This window comes from Mytilus edulis, chromosome 14 (genome assembly GCF_963676685.1).
Source record: "Mytilus edulis chromosome 14, xbMytEdul2.2, whole genome shotgun sequence".
Classification (NCBI taxonomy): domain Eukaryota; kingdom Metazoa; phylum Mollusca; class Bivalvia; order Mytilida; family Mytilidae; genus Mytilus; species Mytilus edulis.
The window spans coordinates 19,566,452-19,593,475 of NC_092357.1; the positions used below are offsets into that span (position 1 = coordinate 19,566,452).

At 32.5% G+C, this 27,024-nt stretch overlaps 1 protein-coding gene and 1 long non-coding RNA gene across 3 annotated transcripts in view; both read right to left on the reverse strand.

Annotated features, from left to right (window-relative positions):
• Positions 1 to 1,272: 1,272 nt before the first annotated feature.
• Positions 1,273 to 4,649, reverse strand: LOC139503677 (uncharacterized). Its single transcript, XR_011659165.1, has 3 exons — positions 4,095 to 4,649; positions 2,599 to 2,707; positions 1,273 to 2,129 (listed from the first exon to the last, which is right to left on the reverse strand). It is a non-coding gene; the product is annotated as an uncharacterized lncRNA (long non-coding RNA).
• Positions 4,650 to 15,796: 11,147 nt separating this feature from the next.
• The window catches only part of LOC139503675 (peroxidasin homolog), a 31,748-nt gene continuing 20,520 nt past the window's right edge, over positions 15,797 to 27,024 (reverse strand). The window contains exons 5-11 of one of the 2 annotated variants that reach the window (XM_071293495.1): positions 25,693 to 26,010; positions 23,814 to 24,113; positions 23,079 to 23,375; positions 21,436 to 21,744; positions 20,225 to 20,326; positions 17,443 to 17,470; positions 15,797 to 16,093 (exon numbers count right to left, since the gene is read on the reverse strand). In XM_071293495.1, the coding sequence (XP_071149596.1) occupies positions 16,003 to 16,093; positions 17,443 to 17,470; positions 20,225 to 20,326; positions 21,436 to 21,744; positions 23,079 to 23,375; positions 23,814 to 24,113; positions 25,693 to 26,010 (1,445 nt within the window). In that variant the 3' untranslated portion in view covers positions 15,797 to 16,002. The remainder of the gene's footprint in view (positions 16,094 to 17,442; positions 17,471 to 20,224; positions 20,327 to 21,435; positions 21,745 to 23,078; positions 23,376 to 23,813; positions 24,114 to 25,692; positions 26,011 to 27,024) is intronic. The other variant, XM_071293496.1, reaches the window with a different exon arrangement.

The window sequence follows — 27,024 nt, forward strand, 5'->3', positions numbered from 1 at the left end:
GTTTCAAGTTGATTAAACTTCTACTTTATCAATAACTACCTTGACCAAAAACTTTAACCTGAAATTTGCACTATTATTTTTTATGTTCAGTGAACCGTAAAATTGGGGTCAAAACTCTAATTTGGCATTTAAATTAGAAAAAACATATCATAAGGCACATGTTACTAAGTTTCAAGTTGATTGGACTTCATCTTCATCAAAAACTACCTTGACCAAAAACTTTAACCTGAAGCGGTACAGACGGACGGATGGACAGACGAACGGAGGCACTATCGTAGGTGGGGCATAACAATAATGAAAGTACAATTTTTGGTATCTTTTTTACTCTTTTTAAAACAATTCAGTAAAAAAATGCAAAAAATAAGGAAAATTGTAATATTGAGAAAATTATGCTTTGGCAAACCAAAATGGTATTACATGGATTAAGTTGCAAAATACCATACACTTTTGCATCTTTATTGTATTTATCATGTTTTAGTGAGTTTTTGATGAAAAAAAATAAAGAAAAAAAGTTGTAGTCTTGTCGCCACTTTGTTCCTTTGGTTGCCATAGCAAGCATAAAATGTATACTATTCATTTCCTGTAGGTCTTTTTTGTACAAATTTACACCATGAAAGTACTTAGTTGGAAGATGCAAGAAAATTCTCACTGAATTGGCATCTAGATCATAATTCAATGCCACAGATACCTAAAATACTATTTTTTGCTGTACTTTGACCTTTGACCTCAAAGTTAAAAGATGACTTTTGTTTACAATTTTGTGTCGGGAGCATTATCTGTTTGCCCTTTGACAAAATCTTTTGATATTTGGCACATGTGTGCAGCACCTCAAGACAATCTGTTGTGTTCCAAGGACCATCATCCCCAAATTTATCCAAACCTTCCTTTAGGGGAATTGAACCTTATAACAAAATTTCATAGATATCCATTAATTTAAACTGAAAGTATTGTCCGGAAACCAATGCAGAGTGGTTTAATTCTTTATTGAAGGCTGTACATATTACTATAAACCTTTACATTGTATGGTCTCTTAATGGAGAGTTGTCTGATTACAATTATGCAGAGGCGGATTTAGGGGGGGGGGGGCAGGGGGGATCATATAGGGAATCACTGAAGCGTGACTGGAGGGGGCCCCCTTAGGTCAGTCAGTGGGCCCCTTCTTATGAAAATTTCTGGATCCGCCACTGTTATACTACATCTTCTGATTTTTATTGTGTTCCATAGCAGTTTCTTCAAAACCTTTGGAAATAGAAACACCCTTTAAATTCATCACTTGGTTTGTATAAAAGTCAGAATATGACAACAGAGAATTATTCCCATACATCACAATGATTATGGCCTAAAGAGAACTGTGATAGGTACATGTAGCCTTGAAATTGGCAATCATATCAAACCTCCTTTGTTAATAAGACGGATAACTTGGCCTGATTAAATGTGACATATACTTAGCAACAGTGTTAACATAACAATTAGTTTATTCTGTTTAGTAATTCAATCCATAAATTTTTATCAAGATTCAAATGCATGTACTGCACAAAACAAAAAATAACAAAGGCATACTACATTGATACTTATATTAAAGTTTTTTTTTTTGTGTACATATTTTTAAATAGCACAAAAATGTTAACACAATTATTTTAAAAAATACAATTTTTGACTTTTCATTCCCTTTTAACAGATTTGTTTTAATATAAATTGATCCCATTTTCTGTTACTCTGTAATAATTTGGAACTTATTTTATCAACACATATATATACACATCTTTTTAGAAATTCATATAAACCCTTGCATAACATAAATGACATGTATAAATATTTGCCTATATAAACACATGAAACATGATAAATATTTAAATAGTTTCAGAAAATTTTGAAATATTCTTTCAGACACCCAGTAATATTTTAAAAGATAAAGATTCATAAACCACTAAGTTTATATTCTTAAAATTGTCCTCTATCAAAATTGTCATTTTCAACATTGAGGTCTCTCAATTACTAAAGTAACTTCCAAAATATTACCAAAAGTCAAACATATACATAAAAAACTTAATAGGTATTGAAATGTTCTGTTGTATGAGTCTCCCAAACTGGTTACAATTTCATGTGTGATTTTCTTTAAGCTCAGTCACCTGAAAACAAATGAAGGAATAGTCAAGCTATACATTTATACACATGTACATCAGTTTTTTGCTTGAAAATGTTTTAAATTAATTATATTAAATAAGATGAATTTTAATATTATATACATATATTCAAGTACACATATTTGAAGTTTCACATTCAGGACTTCAAATACATTTGTAGTGAGAGATTAAAAACCCTTCTTGCATATCTGGAAAATACACACTTGGTCTCATTAATTTTTATGTGTGTGTCATCTGTGTTTTAATTTGTTCTTAAATTAAGCTGACACTGGTCATATTAAAATGTTTAACAATTCATTTGTTATGCATTCTTATTCTGATTTACATTATGTACTGATGTAATGTCTAGTTTATTTACAGGATTTAAGATTTCACATACTTTATCTCATATGGTACTTTATCAAAATATAGATAAACATGTAAAAAATGTACTTTAAGAGATACTGGTACTCACTTATGAATTTTCATATTAATGCAGTAGGTTAACTTCAAAATCAAGTTGATCCATTTCCCTAATTATAGGCTCCTCTATATGTAAGTCTGTCATCTGATGTATCTTTTATCTGTTTAAAGAAATAGCAGATTATAAGGTGATCAATTATTCTTTGAATTGAATTTGGAAACTTGTATTTAAAATCAAATTAGTTATTTTCTTATCTTAAGAACCAGTGGAAAATATATAATGAGCTGTTAGCATCTTACTACATTAAAACCTTCAAAGTTACCTGACTTTTTTGTATGATTAATTCTATTTTTAAATGGACAGGTTAATGTATAAAATGATCTAAATGAACAGGTAAATTGTGATTAACTTATTACTAAACAACTTTACTTGATATATTTGAGTCAAATTAACCTTATAAGTTATGCGCTTCAGGATCACACATGTACATGTACAAATGTATCTAAATTCTAATGACAAGATCTCAAAATGTGCTAATTTTAAAATATTTTTTTCAGTTTTGAACTAAATGTTAAAAGTTTGAAATCCTTGCAATTGTATCATGTATATATCACATGTCTAATTTAGTTTCTAAGGACACGAAGGACAATAAACAACAATTTTATGAAACAAAGGTACATGTATTGCTGTCCCAAAAGATCCCATCTAAATAGTGGATTAAGAATCTAATTATCTTAAGATTTGATATACAAGTTTTATTTTTATAAATAAATATATATGTAATCATGATAACCACTTTTCAATATATGTGTGTCTTTCATATGTCATAAAATATAGGTACACTGTATATGTAGCAATCAAAATTACAGAAAATTTAAATTTGACGTTCCTGATTTTTAACAAATTAAGCTTACTGTTTACATGTTTATCTGACATAAACATACATATGACTATCCTGATAACTGTAGGATTGTCTTTACTTTTATAAATTGTGACTTGGATGGTGAGTTGTATCATGATCTATCATTGACACTCATGCCACATCTTTTTATACATTTATCTATTCTACATGTACATGCAAATGTATTCAGTCGTAGTCGCATTTTGCCTACATGTACATTCATTTTGGCACATGAACATACCTTACTGACATGTACATATTAATGATAAGCATAATAAATAAGGTGACAGACATGTACAATGTATGGTCTGTTTTGTATATGGAGGATAGTTGTACATGTGATTTTCTCATTGGCAATCATCATGATCATAACCAAATCTTCTTTTTTTTGTAACTTTTGAGTCTGATACATGTAGTTTTTTTTTTTTTTTTTTTTATTTTAAATTATTATCCTATTCAAATAATGTTTGAACATGATGAATAAAATTGTATAAAATTTCTTTCAGCACAGATCATACATTTGCAGAGAATAATTTCACATTGTAACTAAAAATATGAGGGAAAGGGGGGATGTATTAAAATTATTGAACGGGCCACATGATTTATCTGAGAAGTAATTTTAAACTTTCATAATTTAAACTATTACCTGTTCCAACTGGTATAACTGTCGCAAAAATTCTTTTAAACACTATCACTATCATCTGCTTCAAAGTGATCCGCCTTTCCAGTTTTCAAGATGCACAAAATTATGGCATTTAGATCTTTATAGTTTGCTTTTGGTGTCCATGATATACCATGTACTGTTTTAAGGTGGGAGAAAACTGTATAATTTCCAGCATTTGTCCAGCTGAATCATCAAAAACTACTCACGAATGGCTTTAAATTCCTCATATTCCACATTTCCAGCAAATAATACAATAATTTCAGTCTTATAAATAATCCTCATTCCCGTACAGATATTGTAACTACCTCTGTCTGGAAGTGATCACCCGTACATGTATGCAATAATCTCCAGCTGGTGATGGAAATAAGTTTCCCAACACCACAAAGTTATGTACTTTTCTTAAATCTTATCAAAATGTTCAATTATGTATACAAATATACAACAGAAGTTCATTTTTCTGTCAAAACATTACCAGCTGGTTACAACCTTTATCGGTTTTTAAATTGAAGAGCATCACTTTTGGTATGTCTAAACGCCAAAAAGACGAAAATAAACTGCTGTTTCCTGACAGTTTACTGCATTAGAACATTTACATATCAACAGATACCAAAGATGCTATTATCATTTCCTGCTGTATTCATGGTCATCTTTTAGAATATATATCAATTGTTATATCGTCTTGGTACCTGTTTTGACGCGGACCAGAAATGACGCACCCATTTAGATTTGGGTTTTATATTTCTAAACAAAAGCTGTGACGTCATCGATAATTACTATTCAGAACATGATGGTGAAGGTCATATGACTACAACATAGATGCCTCAAACTCTGTCCAGAAATGTTATTATTGCTTGAATTAGTAAAGATAATGCAATTTCCGCCATTTTATTAAGGTCAAAAACAGTCTACCCTTCCCAGAATGATTATCAGTCCTAAATCCACTTTGGCCGGCAAAAGTATGTAAGCACATGCTGCCCCAGTTTGTGTTTTTCAAATCATATGACTGTCATGTGACATGGTTTTACATTTAAGCGGGAATCACTGTAGAACAAATGATCGTCGCTTATATAATTTTCTATTGTTTATCGATTTTTTTCATTCATTGTACGAAGTATACATTGATAAATGTTTTAATGTCAATGTTGTTTTATGAATGCAATTACTTCTTATTTTCAAGTATATGAAATATATATGTCACTTTGATAAATTTTTGATATTGTAGGCTGTTTTTGTTGAGAAATTAATACCCCTATTTCCCTATATAAGCAGTCAAATTTACTGAAAAATCAAATTCATTTTTTTATACATAATAACCCAATATGACTTTTTAAAATGTCATTTCCCAACAAAACAAGGTGGATACATTACAAAAACACATTTATCTCAAAAAGGCTGTTGAACAAAATTTCCAAGTTCTGCCTTGTTTTCTCTGGCATTGCCTCTTTTAAAAGTATTTATGAAAAATATGAGCACATATACTAAAAAGGTTAAATAAAGAAAAACTTCATTCCACAAAACACTACACATAACACTTGATCATATCGAACAATAGTTATAGCCGTTTGTTGCTAATGGCAAGCAGTCCTCTCTGTTTTTATGTATGGATAGTGTGTTTTGCGGTTAGGGCATCAGTCCGTACTTCCGTTTATCCGTTCGTTCGTCTCATATCATGGCAGTTAAACTATGGTCACATGAACTTGAAACTTAATTCACATGTTATTATTCACATGTTCATTATGATATGAATCTTCTTTAGAATATACTGGTAGGCCAAATAAGGGTTTAGACCCAGATTTAAAAAACAATGACATTCAACATGAAAATGTGAAACTGCGAGTGGATCATTGTGTTCTAGGGACAAGCATTCTTTTGCTGTTTTTTGTTTTCGTTGTAGGTACATTCCGCGACATATAAGACGTTACCATGTCTATGAGGTTCACCGAATATCAAATAATGGATGCATAGTACAAAATAAAGAGCAAAAATAAATCAGGAATAGAAAAATATAGGGTGTTAACATATGAAGATATTTAAATAATTTGCAAAATGGATAAAGAATATTGAAAAATGGTAGAGAAAATAAAAGAATTAAGAAAGGAAGGACCACCTAACCAGAACATCAGAGCCTATACTATGGATGTAATATTTTTCATTTTATTTTGTTGCTTTTACTCATTGTTGAAGGCCTTATACTTATCTTTAGCTGTTAAGTTCTGTGTTATTGACCTCTTGTGGGCATTTTTTTATTCTCTCTACACAATTCGGGAAATAATGTCTGAATAGACCACTTTCGAGTTCATCCGTCACCGGCAAAAACTCGTCAATTATGCACGCCTTTATGACGTCATTTACCAGATAGAGGGGGTCGCCTGTATCCCTGCACTATTTACGTTCATCAAGCGTCTTAGTGATCGTCTTTGTGCAGGATAAACTAGAAATAATGGTTGCTCTGTAGGTACTTACTGACAATTCCCTAATGACAGCAGTGTTGATTGTCAATTTTGAGAATTCAATTTGCCGAATAATTCGTATAATATAGAATTATAGTTTTCCAACCACTCGCTCAACATTGGAAGGGAAGTGACGACGCCCCAAAACGCACAAATGACGGTGATAAAAGCGCGTATAATTGACGAGTTTTTTCCGGTGACGGATGAACTCGAAAGTGGTCTATTACATTGTGTAAATCTTAAGCGTAAATAAATTTAAACATGACCTCTTTTTTGGATGTCAAGAATTATCGTGCAGATCGCAGTGAGGTCGTAGTACAGTCGTGGTGAGGTCTTCATGATCGTGATAAGCGTGGCTAACTTTGAATATGTTCAAAACAATCGTGGTGCGGTCGTGGCGAATTCGGGTCGTAGTAGAGACGTAGTTACATCGCAATAATGTCGTGGTAAGATGTGACAAAGATTGCTGTACCATCGTAGCGACAGAGTAGCGAGACCCCGATTACGATCTCACAGCGACTTAACTACGACCTCACTACGACCATCACGCGACCAAAACATGCTTCCACAACTATACCACGTTTATACCACGTTGTTTAAGACCATAGTATGTTTTAAGTACGCCCATGCCGTTCTCATGACGCTGTTTTTACGTTCATACTACGATCATGCTCATTGCCATTGTCATGTCAACATTTTGTTTGTCTATATATAATTTGAACCTCTTGTCCTTTATCTTCAACAGCTCAATCATTCTTGACACATCTGTGTCATTCCTACTATCGTTCACTTAAGCATCGCCATTTGATCTTGATGGAGCAGTAATCAGTTGTGATTGGGGTTGAATCGGTCAAACCGACATCTCCACTGGATAAGGCCTAGATTCGTTACTATCAGGTCTCCTTTGCCTCTACCATTACCCTTATATAGATTTTGGTGGCATGACTGCTTTGTTTTCCGAGAAACAGTATTCACATGGAACACGATGTTGACGTTATTGCCGGGAGCGCAATAAGATCGCGTTATGATCGTAGTATGGTTGTGCTAGAATCGCAGTAAATGCGTTGTAAGATCATGTTGCAATCGGATACATCGTGTTATGGTCGTAGTGAGGACGTGATGACCGTAGAAATATCGTGATAATCGTAGTGAAGTCGCAGAATAAGCTGTGTTAGAACGTGGTATAATCGTAGCGGGATCGTTGTTGAAGCGTGATATAGACGTAGTAGCAACGTGATTGAAACGAAAATTAACATGTTAATGTCGCTCAAATTGCGAGCTCACAATGATCTGAATTTATTCTAGATCGCTGTTAGGGTGATGCGATCGTGGTCTAGTTGGACTGGATACTACTATCAACATGGTTTCAGTGCAATATAGTTCGCTCGGTTTCTGTAAATTCTGATTATGAAATTTCTTCAATCTCCGTATATTAGAACGACCATTTAATCCAAGGGAGAAAATGATTTATGTTGGGTTATTTACAAAAATGTTCTTATCCCCAATTTGATGAATAAAATATTGTGGTTAAGCAGATGACAAAAAACGTATTCTGATCCCAGATTTTCCCCATACCTTATAATGTTAAATTCTGCAAAATATAATTTGATTGATAGCGTCGAAATTTAAAAACAATACAATACTGACTCAGTCTAAAAACCATAACCCGTCATGTACATGTAACAACTATTTCAATAAAACAATGTCCTTTCTGGTTTCAACTTTTTAAGCTTTTCTTTAAAAGCATATTTTTAATATGACGTATTTTCGTATCTCTATTCCTTTGACATGTTAGTAATAACGCCTTTATAGTAGGATGCCCAATCAACAAATTTGATCAATTTACCTTAAAGGAATAACACTTGGCTATATTCTATAGCATTTGAAAGAGGAGAGCAGGCCTCATCGAAATACTTTTGTCAACGTTGTCTGCCGTGGTCACGTTTTTTTTAAATCAGGGTCAAAAATTAAAGCAATAATTACAGAAAAATGCATAATCTCATTTTACATTTTGACATATGTAATTCATCTGACATGGGCATAAATCTTTACATAATAGATTTTTTTTTTCGAAGCAAATGCAACCCTTTAAAAACACAGATTTGCCCTTACAAGAACAAGCTAAATCTTGCAAAAATAATTATGACATCTGGCCTTCGGGATAGACAGTAACACGTCATTCTTCTTTTCCCATCGAGGAAAGAGGAGAATGTTAGGGTAGTGTTGCTATATGGGAAGACATCAAACTTGTGTCTGGAGTGAAGCTCTTATTTCACGTACATTTTGTTTACAAGTAGATTAACAAAGAGCAAGTTTGACAAATGAGTCATGTTAATGGTAGCCAATTTTACCCATGATTTTTAGGTCACTATGATCTGTTTTGAGTTTTGACTTGAGATCCTTCAACTTAAAAAAGAGATTAAGAGCTGCATCTATAGATTCATCTAAATCAGTGACAAAACGAAAGTCCAATTGCAATAGTGGAAGGTCGTGGACCTCGGACCATCGCTAATTTGAACCCATGTGTCACAATTCAATTCGAAAGGTCTGACAAATCAGTCCTTTAATACTTTAAAAGTAGTGCGTTTACCGATCCCAGACAGGGATGACGATGTATCGCATTATGTAACGGCATTTGCAGCTGGTAGAATTTTACAGATGTCAGACTAGAGACTTTTACATATTTCGTGGACAGATATACAGCAGCGCAAATCTTTTTAGCAAGTTATAGTGCCTGTTTGAAACCATAGCTCGTTCGTTTGCTGCATGGAAGGGAAGTAATGAACGCATAAGAACATCGGTATCTAGTGTCTTTATCTTTATCCTTCTCTTGATTCCTTTCACATCAAACTCTTTGATTACATGAAAAGCATGTAAAATCATACGAGTATCCACTTCATCGTGGGTACAAAATAATTCTTCAAATCTGAATACTACTCCTGAGCAGATTTAGGGTCAATGGAAGTGCAAGCTATACAAATGACTTCATCATGTGTAATAGTAGCTGTTTATCTACAACGATGCTGAACAATCAATCGCCTGTTTTTTTCTCATCGACTGTAAGTAAACTTTTTCCATTCAGGAATTTGACGACTTTCTATATATGAAACACTTTAACAGACGAACAATAACTTAATTCAGCTTTAAAAAAACTGCAGATGTGTCTGTAGGTGTAATATAGCAATAATGGTGGTACAATATATTGTAATCATCAGTACGAAGGTGTTATATGTCGGAAGCATAGGGCAATATGCTAAAATGTACATGATATTTCCGTGCTCCCATAGCAACGATAAAGGTTTTACTTGTGCTTATTCCTTGTACAAGCAATTCAGTAGAAGAACCTGACATGGAACATTGTATTTCGTTCCTTCTTCGTTAAGGGTTAAATGATCACATTTTATCAGGAATGTTAATGTGTGCCATATTTCGGGTCTGAAACGTAACCAAAGAATTTCATTTATTATACATACAAAAATGACAAAACTATTAATTAAACAAAAAACAATTAAAGTTATAAAACCCAACAAAAAAATATTTCCTAAAACAAATCAACGATCTTCAAACATACTGGACTATTCAAAACATACAAATCGACCATAAAACAAGCAACAAATAGAAATGAAGTTAGTAGCAATTGTACTACTAATGACCTGACAGTGTAAGCTACAAAACGATTAACAGCACGAGATGAGGCGTGTTTGGATTAATTTGTGTTTTAAATGGCTATTTTCTTCACATCGATTAATATTACATGGAAGATATTTAGCACATATATGAACAATGTCTTATTGCTTTAAACAGAGTAAACACCCCGTGAAAGTAACGCGTAATGAATTGTCTTTCGTACAAAATGTGGTAAATTTCAGCTAAAAAATAGTATTATTGGATGAAAACCAACAAACGAGTTTGTTAAAATTGTGGTAAGTGGATCGAATTTAATTTCTTATTGTTTTCAAAATGGCTAACTAATTTATAAGAGATTATGGTTGTTATTGTAAGATGGTTTGGCTACAAAAATTTCAGGTTTGTCAATGTTATTTGGATATAGGAGATAGCTCAAATGACTCCCCGGCACGATGGAACTCCCAAAAATATAATCAACGGATAAGGAATATAGATAAAAAGTCACTTGTGAGAAACTTTTCTGAATATGCTAAAGTAGAGTAAAATTCTTCGCCTGCCACGCGAGCAAGTTGGTAAGCTCATTTTTGCGTACATTAAAATCCGTTTTCTTTTCTCACAGAATAGGTAATATTTAAAACTTGCAATCAAATCTATTCAAAATAAAATTAAAAAAAAACAACATCATGCTGTTAGACAATAGAAATGCTTGACTTATTTATATTTAGAATTAAAATCAATGTTCAAACTTTAAAACTGCTGAAGTCTTGTTCAAAATATACGTATTTAACCATTAAATTACAAAAGCCTCCTTTTTTTTTATTCTAGAGCAGTCAAACTTGGTATCTTTTCATACATTTGTTCTTTAAAGAGTTTAATTGTGCTCTTCATGTATAATTTAATCCGAGCGTAGAAAAAGTAGTTTTAATTCGTTTTTCAAGGGCAATTTTAGCAAAGTCTGTACAGACTGCCCATTCAATTTATTTAATCTAAATTGAATATTTTGCAAATTTTGTATTCTCCATTACATATATATTGTTTTATTGTATTAACAATTATAATATGATAACTATCGAATAGTTTACTAAAAGAATATCTTTTCAATAACTGTCCTATCATTTATTAAGTTTGAAAGTGTTATATTTCAAACAACTGTTTCTTTCAATGGTTTGTCTTTGTTATGTTGATACAATAAATGCTCAAGTGTTTTAATATTATTTTTATTTTTATTTTACACAACTAAAAAAAAAAATTCAAACCAAAACAAATAGCAGATTGAAAAGCTCAAACACTCCAAACGAATGGAAAACAACTTCTGTTTGAGAGATTCAATTTTTTCATGCATACCTTTCCGTTGACTTTTCTATTTATATCTCTTTTGTAAATTTACAAGTTTAAGAATCAATCTTGCTCTGGATCATTGAAAATAATTTAGCATTATCCTTTTACGATACACTAAGTTTGTTGACTGCGTTGAACGCATCTATTCCGTCGAATTGATACAACAAATACATGTTAGTCTACTTCAAATTATTTTTTTTATCTAAAATTGACAGGTGTTGGGGATAAGCTATTTCGGTACGGTCATAACTGACACGCACTATATGTATTAAGTCAAAACAATATCAGAGGAAAGATATAACGTTGTTAGTGTTTTAATGCATTGTTGTCCATTTTTCAAATTCATTGACGCCATCACGAGTCGGTTGATACTTTGGGTCCATTAGATGACGACGGTTATTTCACTACTACACTTCCGTCCTCTTTTTCTCGAATATGAAACATCAAATTAGACTGATCACAGAATTTTTACTTAGTACATTATCCACACGAAGGAGCAGGGTCTGCCTACCTTCTTAGGACCTGAGATCACCCTGCATGTTTGGTAAGCTCGTGATGTGTAGTCTTGTTTTTAAGGTCTTTCCTCTTCCCGAGGAAAGACTTTATTGTTTTTCTCATGTTTTTTTTTTTTTTTTTTTTATCCAGCATTTGTTTGACATGACCTCCCCTCGTTTCAAGTTATCAAGACCAAAAATGGACCATCGGTAGACCTCATCATGAAGTACTACCAGATGAGGCTGTGTAGGATTTTATCATCCCCTTTAGGAAGTTATCTGTCTTTTATTGATTTTTTTCAACATGACCCCCCCTCGTTGTTTTTAAAGATATCATGACCTTATCTAGACAATATGTTGATCTCATCATGATGTATTACCATATGAGGCTGCGTAAGATTTCATCATCCCCTTTGACAGTTATGTCCCCTTGAAGCAATTTCTTTTATTTGCATTTTTTCTTTAAAAGTATTAGAGATAGAATCGATTTGAAAATGGCAGCATTACAAGAACAGATTCCAATGTTTATAAACATAAACAATTAATTTGTAACTAAGCCTTATAAGGAGTTATTTCCCTTTAAAAATTATAAATATTTTTGGAAAAGTTCTATTTCGAGAACCAGAAGCCATAGACACTTGGAACCTTCACCAATAATCTTTAATTTATGTGACCTTTAATATGCACCTAAGGTCAAAGGTCACTGAGTGCAAAAACAAATTACGCTGCAATTTCAAGCTTACGTATTAGGGAAAACGATAAGACTTTGTTGCATACATACAGCGTATAAATTGTTCCTCTCGACGAGCTTTACATTTTATACAATAAAACCAAAAATGTCCAACCGTCTGTTTAAAAGTTACAACGGGATGATTTTTAAAAGTATAGTATTGTGTGTATATCTTTTTAAAGGTAACAGATATCAACCTACTATAAACTGCAAAAATGATCAGTAAGTCAAGACCTTCAATTTGTGGTCAATATCAGGTCATGATGAAATTTCACCTTGACCTTCACAGTATACAATGACCTTGACCTTGTGATAGTTGAAAGGTCAAGTGGTCCTGAGTTGAATGGTGATAGTCCCATGTCTCTACGACTTCTGGTTCTTAAGTTTGGTATTGCATCATATATTTGATGATTTTAAAATTGATACCTTGGTGAACTTTGAAATTGTCCCAATTCTTTTTCTTTAATGTTGTGCTTTAACTGTAGATCATTTATCATTTAACAGATTTGAGATATCTATTGTCGTTATAGAGATAATGCAGTTTGAAGTTTTGCGAGCGGAGGCATGTATTTCTGAACCAACAAGAGCTTACCTTTTAAAATGTTTAAGAAATTGAAGAGGTCAACATAGTTATATGTTTGACCAAATACCAAAAACATTCCATGGAAAAAAACCCACCAAAACATCAATTTGAAATTTTCATGTTTTGCATTGACTTTGTAAGTTTCATAACTTCTATTTATATCGTTGGTATTGCATCATTTTTGGCTCTTTGTCAAATGGGGTCATCTGATATATCAAATTGAAGGTCTCAATAAACTCTACTTAAAATTGAAAATTTGAAACCTCTTTTTCATCCCAGGTGGAAGGGTGGGGTCATTTAGAGCAAAAATTCAAATTTCTCAGATGGTAAGGATGTTACATATCAAATGAAAGATCATAAAACGTACATTTCACATTTCAAATTGCCTTCCCTTGAAAATTGGTAGGATGGGGTCATTGAGTGCAAACAAAAAAATTTCTTTTACGATAGGGTTGTTGTATATCAAATGAAAGGTCATGATGTGTACTTTCTAGAACATGGCGTTGTCGAATATTAAATTAAAGCTCATCTACTCTATGTTACATATATCATACTTCCGATCTCAAAAATGTAGGCGGATGAGGTCATTAAGTGTAAAAAGCCAAAAGTTTCAGAAGGTATGTTTGTCGTATATCAAACGAAAGGTCGTACAAAGAACATTACGAAAACATCACTTTTACAGGAAAGACCTTTCAATTGTTTTACAAACAATTGAGATACTAGTCTATGATGTGTTTTTCATCTTTCCTTTTGGTACTTTGGTTTTTTATTTCGTTTTGTCTTTTTGCTATGACATTGCTGGTTTGTTTTATAGTTTGAATGTTCCCTTGGTATCTTTCGCTTCTCATTTTCAGTATTGAGATACTTAACAGATGTTTCTTAAATTTGCTGTTGCAAAGTTAAACGAACAAAAAAAAAATCCACCGAGAAAAATAGATTCTACCTCCTTCAGGTAAAAAACGTTAAAAATGATATGGTTATTTGTTTCGGTCCATATTGATCATCCAAAGCCATTTCCTGAGTATTTAGGTTATTAAATCTTTTTTGTGTAACTTTGATGGTAAGTTGTATCGTTGGCAATCATACTGCATCTCCTTATTTTTATATTACACGTTTCATTTTTTGTCGTTGAAAGTTAATGTTCTCAAACATTTTTGGTTCATCTAATCAAAATGGTTACCTTTCGAATGTGTAATATTGGTCTACTTTGGATTACTACAGTTGTTAATTTAAGAATTGAAATAAGTCTATAATGCCATTCTCTATGCTAATTCAAATATGGGTAGGCATTATATTTGTCAACATTTTATACCTCACTTACGCTTGGTGTAGACATATTGACAAAGTGCTTACCATGTCAGAATGAACATAGAGCATGACATGAAAGAATTGTTTTCTTTTTGACTATTATAACAACTCATAACATATAATCGGCAACATATTGCAATTAGTGACAAAATGTACTGCTAATTAAATTTCGTGTTTTGTTCTTGAAATTTAAAGGACGTCATTTTGATAAAAAAGAATCAACACAAAATCATTAGGCACGCTAAAAATAAGACACAAAATTAACATGTAATAGATGCGTGTCTATTTGTAATAACAGTTTAAAAATCATTTTGTGTATCGAAAATATCTATTTTTTTAGAATCAATAAGCACTGTTTAACTTTCGTGTATGTATGCCTTTTCTGTCATCACGGTTTACCTCTCGCACTTGCGATGTGCCATTGCCGAACTCATAACCAGAGGTCTCGTCATTTACCTCACTTCAAACGGATAACCTATCGGCGAATTCGCCGTTTTAGAATCTAATGCATTATGGGTTATAATTTCAAAAACGTTCACCAAAACTTTGTGATTGGTTTAAAACCTTATTAACAATGTAAACCTATCCATGAAGTAACGCTATTTTCATTTTGGTGAACGAACAATGAGATTACCCATACTCCTTTAGAATTAGAAAAGGAAAAAGGTAAATTGGATAACAGGAAGACAATTATTCACTAACACTACATTTCTGAAATTTAAAAAAAGACACATGTACGTGTGTTTTATAGTAGATATTAGACATTAAGAATCATATGCCTATAAAAATAAGATACATGATATTTTATGCTAGTTAGCTAGTGATATTAACTAGATTGACTAATCAACGCCCTATTTATGTATATAATGTTATATTGTTCTATCTTTCCTGAACATGCTTTTGGGTTTATATTGATTTAAAGAACCAGAGACGAACAATATCTATACTTTTGTTAAGTTTACTGATTTTTCTAAACTTGTTTAACTGTAAAAGAAAACAAAAGATCGTGTCAAACAATGAAGTTCTTTAATTTTGAACATACAATTATCAATTCGACAGTTTAATGGTAACTGTATTCAAGGTTATTTTTTATACATAGATTATCTACCATTCACCATTTATTCTGCGTAAGTATAAAAGCAACTAAAATAGAATACTGTCATGTATTTTTATTTCAGAAAAATGTACGTCTTGAAAAGAATTATCCGTTTGAGTATGCATTAAAAACATTGCTTATAATTAAACTGTTCCTTGTATTACGTATTTCATATACAATATGTTCTGAATCCCTTTTTTTATTTTAGAACGTCAGAAAAACTACGGTATTGATCTTACAGAGTTTCCGCTTATTGAATTTAAGTCAGTGTGATACAAACATCGTTCCGTAAGGGGCCTCTGAATTGTCATCGCCATGCATCCCTTGTCTGTTGTTATCTAATTCCTCACCATATCTGAAGATGATAAATATCCTAATCACAATCGAGATATATGTCTTTTTTTGTGAAAATGTAATCATGAAAGTAAATGAATCCATAGTATATTCGTAAATGTTTTATTATATTTGATTTTAATTAAACATTTTAAATTTCTATGGAAGAGTACTAGTTAATTAACTCATGCTTTATCATTTATCTTTCTTCAATACATATTTCGTTTCAGGTTTCCTACTTTAATCATCTATAAAAGTCTTTTTATGCGCATGATCAAGTAAAGATCCTCTTGCCTTTGTTAGTTTTTTACACTTGTTAATTTTGGTTTCTTTTATATATTGTGGAGTTTAGTACGACATCCATTATCACTGAATTAGTACACAATTTTGTTAATGGGTCAGCTTAAACACGCCTCCGCGTGTGGATTGTGGCTTACGGCTGTTTTCTGCTTTTGGTTAGGTTGTTGTTTCTTTGAAAAATTTCTCATTCCCATTCTCAGTTTTATTAAAAAGCAAGATAAGTACAAAACAGTAAAATCAATAGTTATAGTTTGGAATTATTAATTCCAAATTGAATATGTTCAATGAGCATATTTTTATATTTGTAAATCTAGCTAAACGTTAAACATGCAAAATTAACGGGGTATTATCAACGTGACAATATATTGTATACGGATAGAAAGTTTGTTTGCCACAGATCACCATCCAGTATTGATGAGTGGTTTTCACGTATTTATCACGTATTTATCAAAACAGTTCTCCAAACACGAAAATGTTCTTTTAACCTTAATACAAATATTCTGCTATGTTCCTTATGTCGTCAAAACAATCCCGTTCCTTTTCCCCCTGAATGTGACCTACCGAATGAGACTACTGTAAATTCAGAAATTATTGCGTGTATTTATTATTGCGATTTTGTCATTTTAGTCTTAAATGCGATTTTGATTTTTACGATTTTGAGAAAAATCCTGTTAAATTTATATAAAATATTTCAAAATGCGGGTTTAAATTATTGCGTTAACAACTCAGTCGCATTTTTCGCAATAAAATAAACCTCGCATTAATTTCTGAATTAACAGTATTTACCGGGTTTGTAATGACATGAGCAACACGACCGGTGCCACATGTGGAGAAAGATCTGCGTACCCTTCAGGACCGCATGATATCACTTTCAGTTTGTGTGCGGTTCGTATTGCTTAGTCTTTAGTTTTTCTATGTTGTGCCTTGTGTACTATTATTTGTCTGTTTGTCTTGTTCTCTTTGAGCCATTGCGTTGTCATTTCATTTTCGATCTAAGATTTTTAACGTTCCTCTGGTATCTTTTGGACCTCTTGTCCAACTACATCATTTTTCTTTGTATAATTTACTTACCTATCACAATTTCGATTTTGAGATCTTCCTGTAACAAAAACTTAATATGGATACAACATTTTTTTTTTACATAATTACCGATAACATTATTTTCAAATATATCTTGTTACACACTTTCTATTAAAGGCGGAAAAATTATGTATGGCTAATGATATACCTAAATAAAACAATGTGTACTTGTTACATATTATCTTTTTTTCGTTTTTCATATATACACATGGAAAAAAGTATTGCAACACCAAATTGAAATTCAAATTAAAAAAACACAATAATTTTTCGAAATATTTAATTCTTTATTTATTTAAAGAGGATTGCCAACAGCCAGAGGCTACGCGTGGATCTCCTCAACATAAATAAATACAGATTCGCAATTATCAAAGTTTTGAATACAAACATGTTAAACACAAGACAAGACAATATGTACAGGACAAGACATACAAATACTACACACCCATCCAATCACTCGCTCATTCTTACTCACATGCACACGAATTAACAAACATGTATGATTCAGTAATATAAAATAGTGATTATGGAAAGACAATTTTGAGCACAATCAGGTCAAAAAAGTTTTTAAGCTATCGAGAAAATCTGTTCGAAGATTTAATAAATCGAAACACACACTCAAACAACTCAAAATTAGTATCATCAGACAAATCATCACTACCTTCTATTAATATTTTGCTCAGATAGTTGGGACATAGATCCCGCAACATTGCTATATTTATATCTGGACAAAGCAGATTCTTAATTCCAAGTAGAAGAGTAATCCGATAGTTCGTGTAACGGGCGCAATGAATTAAATAGTGCTCAGTGTTTTCAATGCAGTTACCTGGGCAGAAATCGCAAAACCTATTTAATGTTAGATTATATAGGTATTTTTCGAAATAGAACTAGTTAAACATTATTTAAATATCACCTGAGTTTAATCAATACATATCGACTCAACAAGTTCTTATCTGCATATGCAGCTAATGTACTCAAAAACAATAAAACAAATGTTTTTATCCTCATTGTTTTCAACACTATAAATAGCCAAGTTTATAAAGTTATGTGATTGAACCCTTGTAATTGGTCATCCACAACTCATAACTGCAGCAAGTTGGCAGATAATCAGCATGAGAGAAACAGGTATTTCGTTGTGACAATTGCACGTATTTTATTCCATTATATGTCGTTTTGAGAATAAAAATGAATCAGGCAACACACAATGTTAAAGACCTTCTGAGTTCAAGAAGACCCTCTATCACATCTGCTAGGGAAAATCAAGAAGAATGAAGGTTGTTCAGAACGAAACCCATTGCAAACAATCCAATCCTAAAAAGAGAGTGATGACCATACAGGAGCCTTGAAACAAGAACTGTTCGAGATCGGTTCATCGCTACTGATTATTGTCCGATAAGACCATTTCGGGGACCTTTGCCTACGAACAGACATATAGTTGCCAGTATTCAATACAGTGCAGAGCTCGCCAAAGTTGAAAATTGGCATCGTGAAGGAAGATCCATTGTTTCAATGGAATTCGGTTTATCTTCATTGGCCCGATCGTAGTCCGAATTTGAACCAGTTTAAACACGTCATGAAATAAACAATACTCTTCGTCAGGAATGGTTGCTGCTAACTTAGCAACAAATAAGTCGACTTATGACAGGAATCATAAGACGTTAAGATGCGGTTATCCGTTAGAATGGAGGCTGCGCACAAAGTACTAATTCTTTGGTGAATAACGATCAAACATGATGTGAACACTCATCTAAAGATTTTGAAATGTCTGACATTGTAAAGTTCGACTACAGTAAAAGTTGTAAAATGCTTTTTTTTGTACAGAAAACACTTCATTTTGTTTTAAAAATTTTGGTTAGATAAAACTTTTTTTTTTATACACTTTTTGTTCATTTTAATGCCACTGATATCATTACATGCGTTTCAATATTATAAACCTTTGATAACTTTTTTATTTTACAAATATTTTATCATATTCCATCCAAAATAGGAGGCTGATTTTTCAAGTTTTGAAAAAATCAAGGTGTTGCAATACTTTTTTTTACATTTGTATTCATTAGACCGTTGGTGTTACTGTTTGAAGATGATGCATTCCTGGTAAAATAAATAGGTCAAACACATCGTACGAATGGATAACAATGGTCCTGACTTGGCACAAAAATTTCCTATGTAGAAATGGTGGATCAAGCTTGATTTATAGTTAACTAAACCCCTTACACGTATGACAGTCGAAAAAAAAAATCCATTATAGGTGATAATAAGAATATGTCCATAGTACACGGATGCCCCACTTGCACTATCATTTTCCATGTTGATTGGACTGTGAAATTGGGGTAAAATTTTTAATTTGAAATTAGAAAGATCATATTATAGGGAACATATGTACTAAGTTTCAAGTTGATGTGACTTCAACTTCAACAAAAACTACCTTGACCAAAAACTTAAACTTTTACCTGAAATTCGCACCATCATTTTCTATGTTCAGTGGACCGTTAAATTTTGGTCAAATCTTTAATTTAGCATTACCATTTGAAAGATCATATCATGGGGAACATATGTACTAAGTTTCCAGTTGATTGAACTTCAACTTCATCAAAAGCTACCTTGACCAAAAGCTTTAACCTGAAGCGGCACGAACGGACGCACAAACGAACGAACGGAGGCACAGACCAGAAAACATAATGCCCCTCTACTATCGTAGGTGGGTCATAAAAACAAAATACATAATATGTATAAATATGAAAATTGAGGATTAAGGTTTGAATTGAATAAACCATACCATTTCTGTTGTTACAAAGTACTGCCATGATTATTATGAAGAGCAGCAAAATTGCAACCAACCCAATCACGACGTATATTATTAAGTTCTTATCTTCTTTATCTATAAATAAGCATTTAGTTTTAGTTCAATCACGACAGTAACTGTAGTTAAATAAAGGCAACAGTAGTATACCGCTGTTCAAAACTCATAAATCCATGGACAAAAAACAAAATCGGGGTAACAAACCAAAACCGAGCGAAACGCATTTAATATAAGAGGAGAACAACGACACAACACCGAAACGCAAAGTTATTAAACTACTAGGGTAAAAATTTGGAACGCACAATAAATGCTAGTTTTATCAAATCTTACAGTCAACTGGAAAGTCTGAATCTGAAAATTTTGATAAGAGCTAAATCTACTAGTATTTTGTAGATGTTTTCTTGTTATCGACAGAGGATTGTTTAGATTAATTGTCTTGTGTTCAACCCATATACTATAATATTTTTTTTTATTTTACTGTTACAAATAACCCGACGAATATGCGGTTAGGGCTTTTCTCATTGTTGAAGGCCGTACGGTGACCTATAGTTATTGTTTCTGTGTCATTTGGTCTCTTGATGAGATTTTTCTCAATGGCAATCATATTACATCCTTTTTTTTTATATGAATAGCTCTTATTTGACAACAATATTAAGGTGTAAAAAGTAACTGACCGATTACACATGACCTTTGAAAACTTAAAAAATGCATTCATCATAAAAATGAAATCATTGACCTCAACGAACAGCACGTTATATAAGTGCTTGAATATATTAACCTTGGTTTACTTGCTGGTTTGAAAATGTGGACTTGTGTTGGCAGTCAAGTTGTGGTTGGTTTTTGTTTTGGAATTAAGATTAATGCTCATCTAATTGAAAGCAACTCAACGTGTGTATCATTTCGGGTCATTTTAGCCTTTCTTTGCAGAAGGATTTTGTACATCGGTGAAGGCTTTACGATGACATATAGTTGCCTTCTTCGATGTCATTAGGTCTTTAACGGCATATCACATCTTCCTATTTTCATATTCATCAGGAATGTCGGGAACTAAATATAAAATCAATTGAGTGTGTTCTATCACTCTATCACATATTAAAAAGAAGATGTGGTATGATTGTCAATGATCATTCATTGATATTCTCAAGACAAAATATGACACACTAACTACAGTATTAAACAAAACATACCTTCAATGGTCAACTGCAAGCAAACTGATTGAGGTTCTTTGTTATTTAACAGATGACTAACATCACAACATATATTTTGTCCACTTTTGTCAGATAATGGAACCACGTCTAATGTTCCAGATACTATATAACTTCTATCAATAACATCATAAGACTGTACAACAACAAACTCGTTTGTGTAATGTCGGTCCTGGATCCTAATTGAAATGGTTGGTGCAGGATATCCATGCAATGATGAACAAGTCCATTTTCCAGAGGAACCAGATATCAGGTTGGTAGGTCCGGTCAATATTGGGACCGTTGGCGTAACTTACAGGATACAAAAATACAGTGTTATATCATCTTTACATTTTAGATGTGAAGAAATAAATGATTATCAGTGCAAATGAATATAAAAAACTGATAGTACAACCCGAATCGTAGTAACAAGTTTCCAAAGTAGATGAAAACCGTGTTTTTTTTCTCATAAACCTTTTCACTTAACACCGTATGTACCGATAGTGTTAGTGTTATTGCTATGCATGTACTTGACGTCATTACATTTACAATTAATTAAAATGTTACAATCAGGAATTAAACACATCAAGTATTATAATGACATTTTTAGCGAATAGTATGGTATCTTAAAAATTTTAAAGGTTGTAGGTTGAGATACGGATAGGGATCCAGATCTAATAACTAATGGAGTATCGATTTCCTCTGTTGTTACTTACAACTCAACAGTTTATTTTGTGTAGGCAGCACCAAGTAGTTCGTAAATAATGTAAATGTAGGAGCCTAGCGTATCAATTGAGAATGTAAATGCCATATGATTAGACAGATGGTATGTAATAGACGAGAATGAATATCTCAATTGGAAAGTTGAAATCATCGCGTTTGTCATTTGTTCTCATTTTGACGCATCCATCTTTGTCAAGATCACAGAAATGCTCAAGATATCAGACAAACCTAGTTTCAATGGTATTTTAATTCAGAAGCAAACATACATTTAGTTCCAGGACATCATAAATATAACTGAAAGTGACATTCAAGATGACTTTTGTTATTGTTTTTGTCTTTACAGAAAAGTGCAAATTAAGTTTAAGGATTACAATATAACGGAACTTAAACAACTGGCATATAAGTATAAGGTTAAGCTAACTATAAAACCATGTTAAAAACACCATTTTTCGCAGAATTCCTGTACCATGTCAGAGTATGGCATTTGTTATGTCACTTGTCCGTTGCTTGGACTTTCTCCTATTTAACATGCCTTAGGTTTCGGTAATTTGGTTTTACCTTTTTTAATGGAAATGGTCTTGTCATTAATTAAAATGAATGAAAGTATCAAAGTAACAAGTACTTAAACTAAATGAAGTTCTTATCGCAAAAACCAAATGTTGTATGTAATAATTTTTGGAGATTCACAAAGCTCTGTTTCAGGGAACCAACAGCGTACTTTTAAACATCGCAATTTTTTTGGCCTTTTAAACATTTTTTTATTTTTTAAACTTTTAATACTGGTATGTATGCTGAGTTTCTTTGTAACGATATTCTTTAATTGTAGTACTTGAATATGATTGCACAATTTATTCACAATTTTTAGTGCGTTCGTTAATCATTCTTCTTTAAATATATTTGAAATTTTCGAAGCTTATACGTACAATATACTGCAACATATGTTGTCGTTGCAAGTGGTTTTTTCAATACGCCGTTATCCGCCTGACATTCAAACACTGAGAGGTGGTCTTCCAAACCAGCAGTAAATGTTAAAGTTGACGTTGTTATACCATTGTTTGAAGAACTACTTATACCATTTGTAATGACATTGTCATTTCTCAGCCAATTTAATGTTGGTAAAGGATTTCCTCCCGTAGAACGGCATATCATTCTTACAGTATTTCCTAAGTGATATTGATGTGAACCTGTTATTTCAGGTTGACCTGGAGCGTTGATCGAAGCTATAAAAGAAAACAAAATAGTTGCAGAATTTATAAATGTTTGTAATACAGATTTACATTTGATAGGAAATCATAAATGTGAAATTTGATACGAAAACAATACTATAAATCAAGTAAAATATCAAAACATCCGAATTCGGAGGAAAATGCATTCAGAAAGTCCCTAAGCAAATGCCTAAATTAAGAGCCTAAACACACCAAATAAAATGAATAACAATTGTCATGTTCCTGACTTGGCACAGGCATTTTCTCATGACGAAAATTGTCGATTAAACTTGTTTTATAGCTAGCTAAACCTTTCACTTGTACCCATTGAGCTATCAGGTATTTTTATTTTCATTAGTTCATGTATAATTAATGATTTTTTTTCTTCTGGTAAAGCTGTTGTTATTTGTATTTTTACGTAATAACGTTTTTGAAGTAAGCAACAGTACATACGTTTAAGGGTGAGATATGTCGTCTTTACTAGTGGTCTCTTAAGGAATCCATTATCGACCTGACATTCATATACCTCATGATCATCATTGGCAGTTGTTGTAAAAGTCAATGTCGTTATTGTTATATTACCACTAGTAGATGTATTAGTACCAGACGTTATTACAATATCATCTTTCAACCATATTACTGATGGTGGGGGGTTTGCTCCGGTAGAACTGCATGAAAGTTTAACAGTCATTCCTATCTGAAATTCTACATGACTACTTGTTTTCGGTTCACCTGGGGCTGTCCTGATAGAAGCTAAAAAATCAATGAAACTTTTTATCAACAATGTAACAACATTATAGTAATTGAAATGCATGCCGTGTTCACTTTGAGCTGTATGTGTTTTAAGTGTACGCTATACTTCAACTAAGTCATACTCTATAACATCTCCACAATTAAATTACTACACGTGCCTAATCCAATCGAAGGAGTCATCAAGCACTTTTATAATGTCTTTGCTTTTTTGGAGGACATTTTGCAATTTTCTGATCATTATTATTTGTAATGACGGCTTACTGTTGACACTCGTAGTTTGTTCCCAAGTAGATTGGTGTCATATAATTATTTAAGTATTCTTTCTATTTTGTCACACTCGGACCAAGGCAGTTCGTCTCCATCAGGTGCTCTGGTCAATATTTAGATTATTAATTTGATCTATTAATATATAGGTATAGGTCGATGTGATATGAGTGCCAATGAGACAACTCTTCATCCAACATAACAATTTATAAAAGTAAACAATTATAGGTCAAGGTACGGCCTTCAATTTTACATCGGATGCGATTACCTTAAAGAGCACGACATCTGGATGATCTTTTATTATATGTATCATCTTTTCTTGTGTGTCTTTATTTTTACATTCAAATTATAGTTTTGATAATGTAATATATTCCTTTAGATTTTTATGTCGTGTATATGCAATTATAGGTGGTTTTGGGAAAAGTTGCTTTGCAGTTTAATTTTTCTCAATGATGTGCCAGTGTTTTTTATCAGTCTGCCAAGTTTTTTAAACAAAGGATTGTGTCTAGTTGCTAGCAGTTTTTTATTTCACGCATTCGATAAGCAATGTAAGCCTTTGATGGGTTAACTGTTCACAAAACTTGACAATAAAGAACGTATAAGCTATAGTTAATATTTAAGGAAGTTACATACATTTCAACAAAAAAAGAACTTACATATATTCGAGAAATCAATTATAGTAATAATATGACACAAACTCAAAACTTGTTCTTCTCAATCGGGATGAATTCAATTTAAATATCAGCATTTAAGTGGAAGGTCTTTTTTTTGGCTGATGGAGTTTTAACTCTCCTCAACGAATGCTAGACTGATTTTATAAGCGCGACACATATTTTCAATTATTGTACACGACTATTTCGGTTCAAATTTTCTTTTTGTCCCCCTAAGTGATGATAGCTAAGGGTTTGATAAATTAGATATGAAAGATAGATTTTATATCTGCTATAAAAAATGTGACAATTCTAATTCTAATAAGAACATATTTCTTATAAAGTCACTAATTTTGTTTTATGTATTGCGATAAGACCGTGTAAAACCCTGATTTGAAATATTATATCGAAAAAGGAGTCATATCCTATAAAATGGTGGTTTTATAGTCAGTTAAAGCTCTCACTTCTATGGCAGTTGCATTAAATAAAATTATATGGACAAAAATGTGTGAACAAATCAAACAGACATACTAGGTAAGATTGTCAAAATAAAGTTTCTACTTTTAGAGACATGTAACTATATAAATAAAGGCAACAGTAGTATACCGCTGTTCAAAATTCATTAATCAATATAGAAAATGTGAAATGAAAGTATAGCAGCTTACCTTCTAGAACTTTAAGATTGACAGGGTTACTTATAAAGTGCCGTCTTCCATTGTTCGCTCGGCAATTATAAATACCCTCATCCTTTTCTGTAATGCTGAATATATTTAAATTTGGGTTGGTTGCAGACATCATTATTTGTCTTTTTGCATTATTTGTCCCCTGAGCTATTATTTCAGCGCTGCCTCTATCAACTTGCGTTTTTGTCCAGTCCCATCCAATTGCTGGTGGTTCGCCATTTATTGTACACGTCATAGTGACCTTGGAATCACCTACTATAGCTGAATATGGTGTCAACGATGCTGTTAAATTTAGGTCACCTGTAATTTAAAAGTTTGATTGCAAAAAGCATAATAAATGGTCATAGAATTGGGAAAGGAAATGGGGAATGTGTCAAAGCGACAACAGACCGACCATAGAGCGGACAATAGCCGAAGGCCACCAATGTAGCGAGAAATTCCCGCACCCGGAGGCGTCCTTCAGCTGGCCCCTTAAAATATGTATACTAGTTCAGTGTAAATGGTGATTGATTAATCCTCTTCATGTTCTTGAACACATAAGGCATCAGCAAAGGACCTCCAACTCGTTCTATCTTTCGCGATTCTTTCTATTTGATTCCAGGTGTAACCATGTCTTTTTATCTCTGCTGCTATATCTCTTCTCCATGTGCCTTTCAGTCTTCCAGGCTTTCTTGTCCCTTGTGGTGTCCATGTCAATACCTTTTTCACATGCCGGTTGTTATCCATTCGCAGTATATGTCCAATATATTTCGACCGCCTTCTCATGATCTTATTCCCTACATTCTTCACACCTGTTCTTTCTGATAGTTCACTTTTTGAACTTACACTTGGCTATTTGATGTTTATTATTCGTCTCAAACAGCGTCCTTCGAATCCTCTAATTCGACTTTCTACTGTTTTGGTTGTTCTCCATGTTTCTGAACCGTACAACAGAACTGTTCTAACATTGCTAACATACAATCTGATCTTTGTCTTTCTGGATATTTTGTTGTTTTTCCGTATGTTATTCAGGTTTTTGAAATCAGAAGCTGCTTTGCCATTACGGATGTTAACTTCTTCTTCAATATTTCCTTCTGCATTTACTCTACTACCAAGATAATTAAATGAGTTTACTTGTTCCAGTTCTTTTCCATTCACTGTTTTTGCTTTATTGTTTTTTGTACCTATCTTCATCACCTTAGTTTTCTTTGCATTTATCTTCAGTCCTACTTTTCCTGCCTCTGATGTTACTTTATCTGTCTTTTTCTGCATGTGTTCATGTGTATGAGAAAAGAGGCTGATATCATCCGCAAAGTCCATGTCCTCTAAAAATAT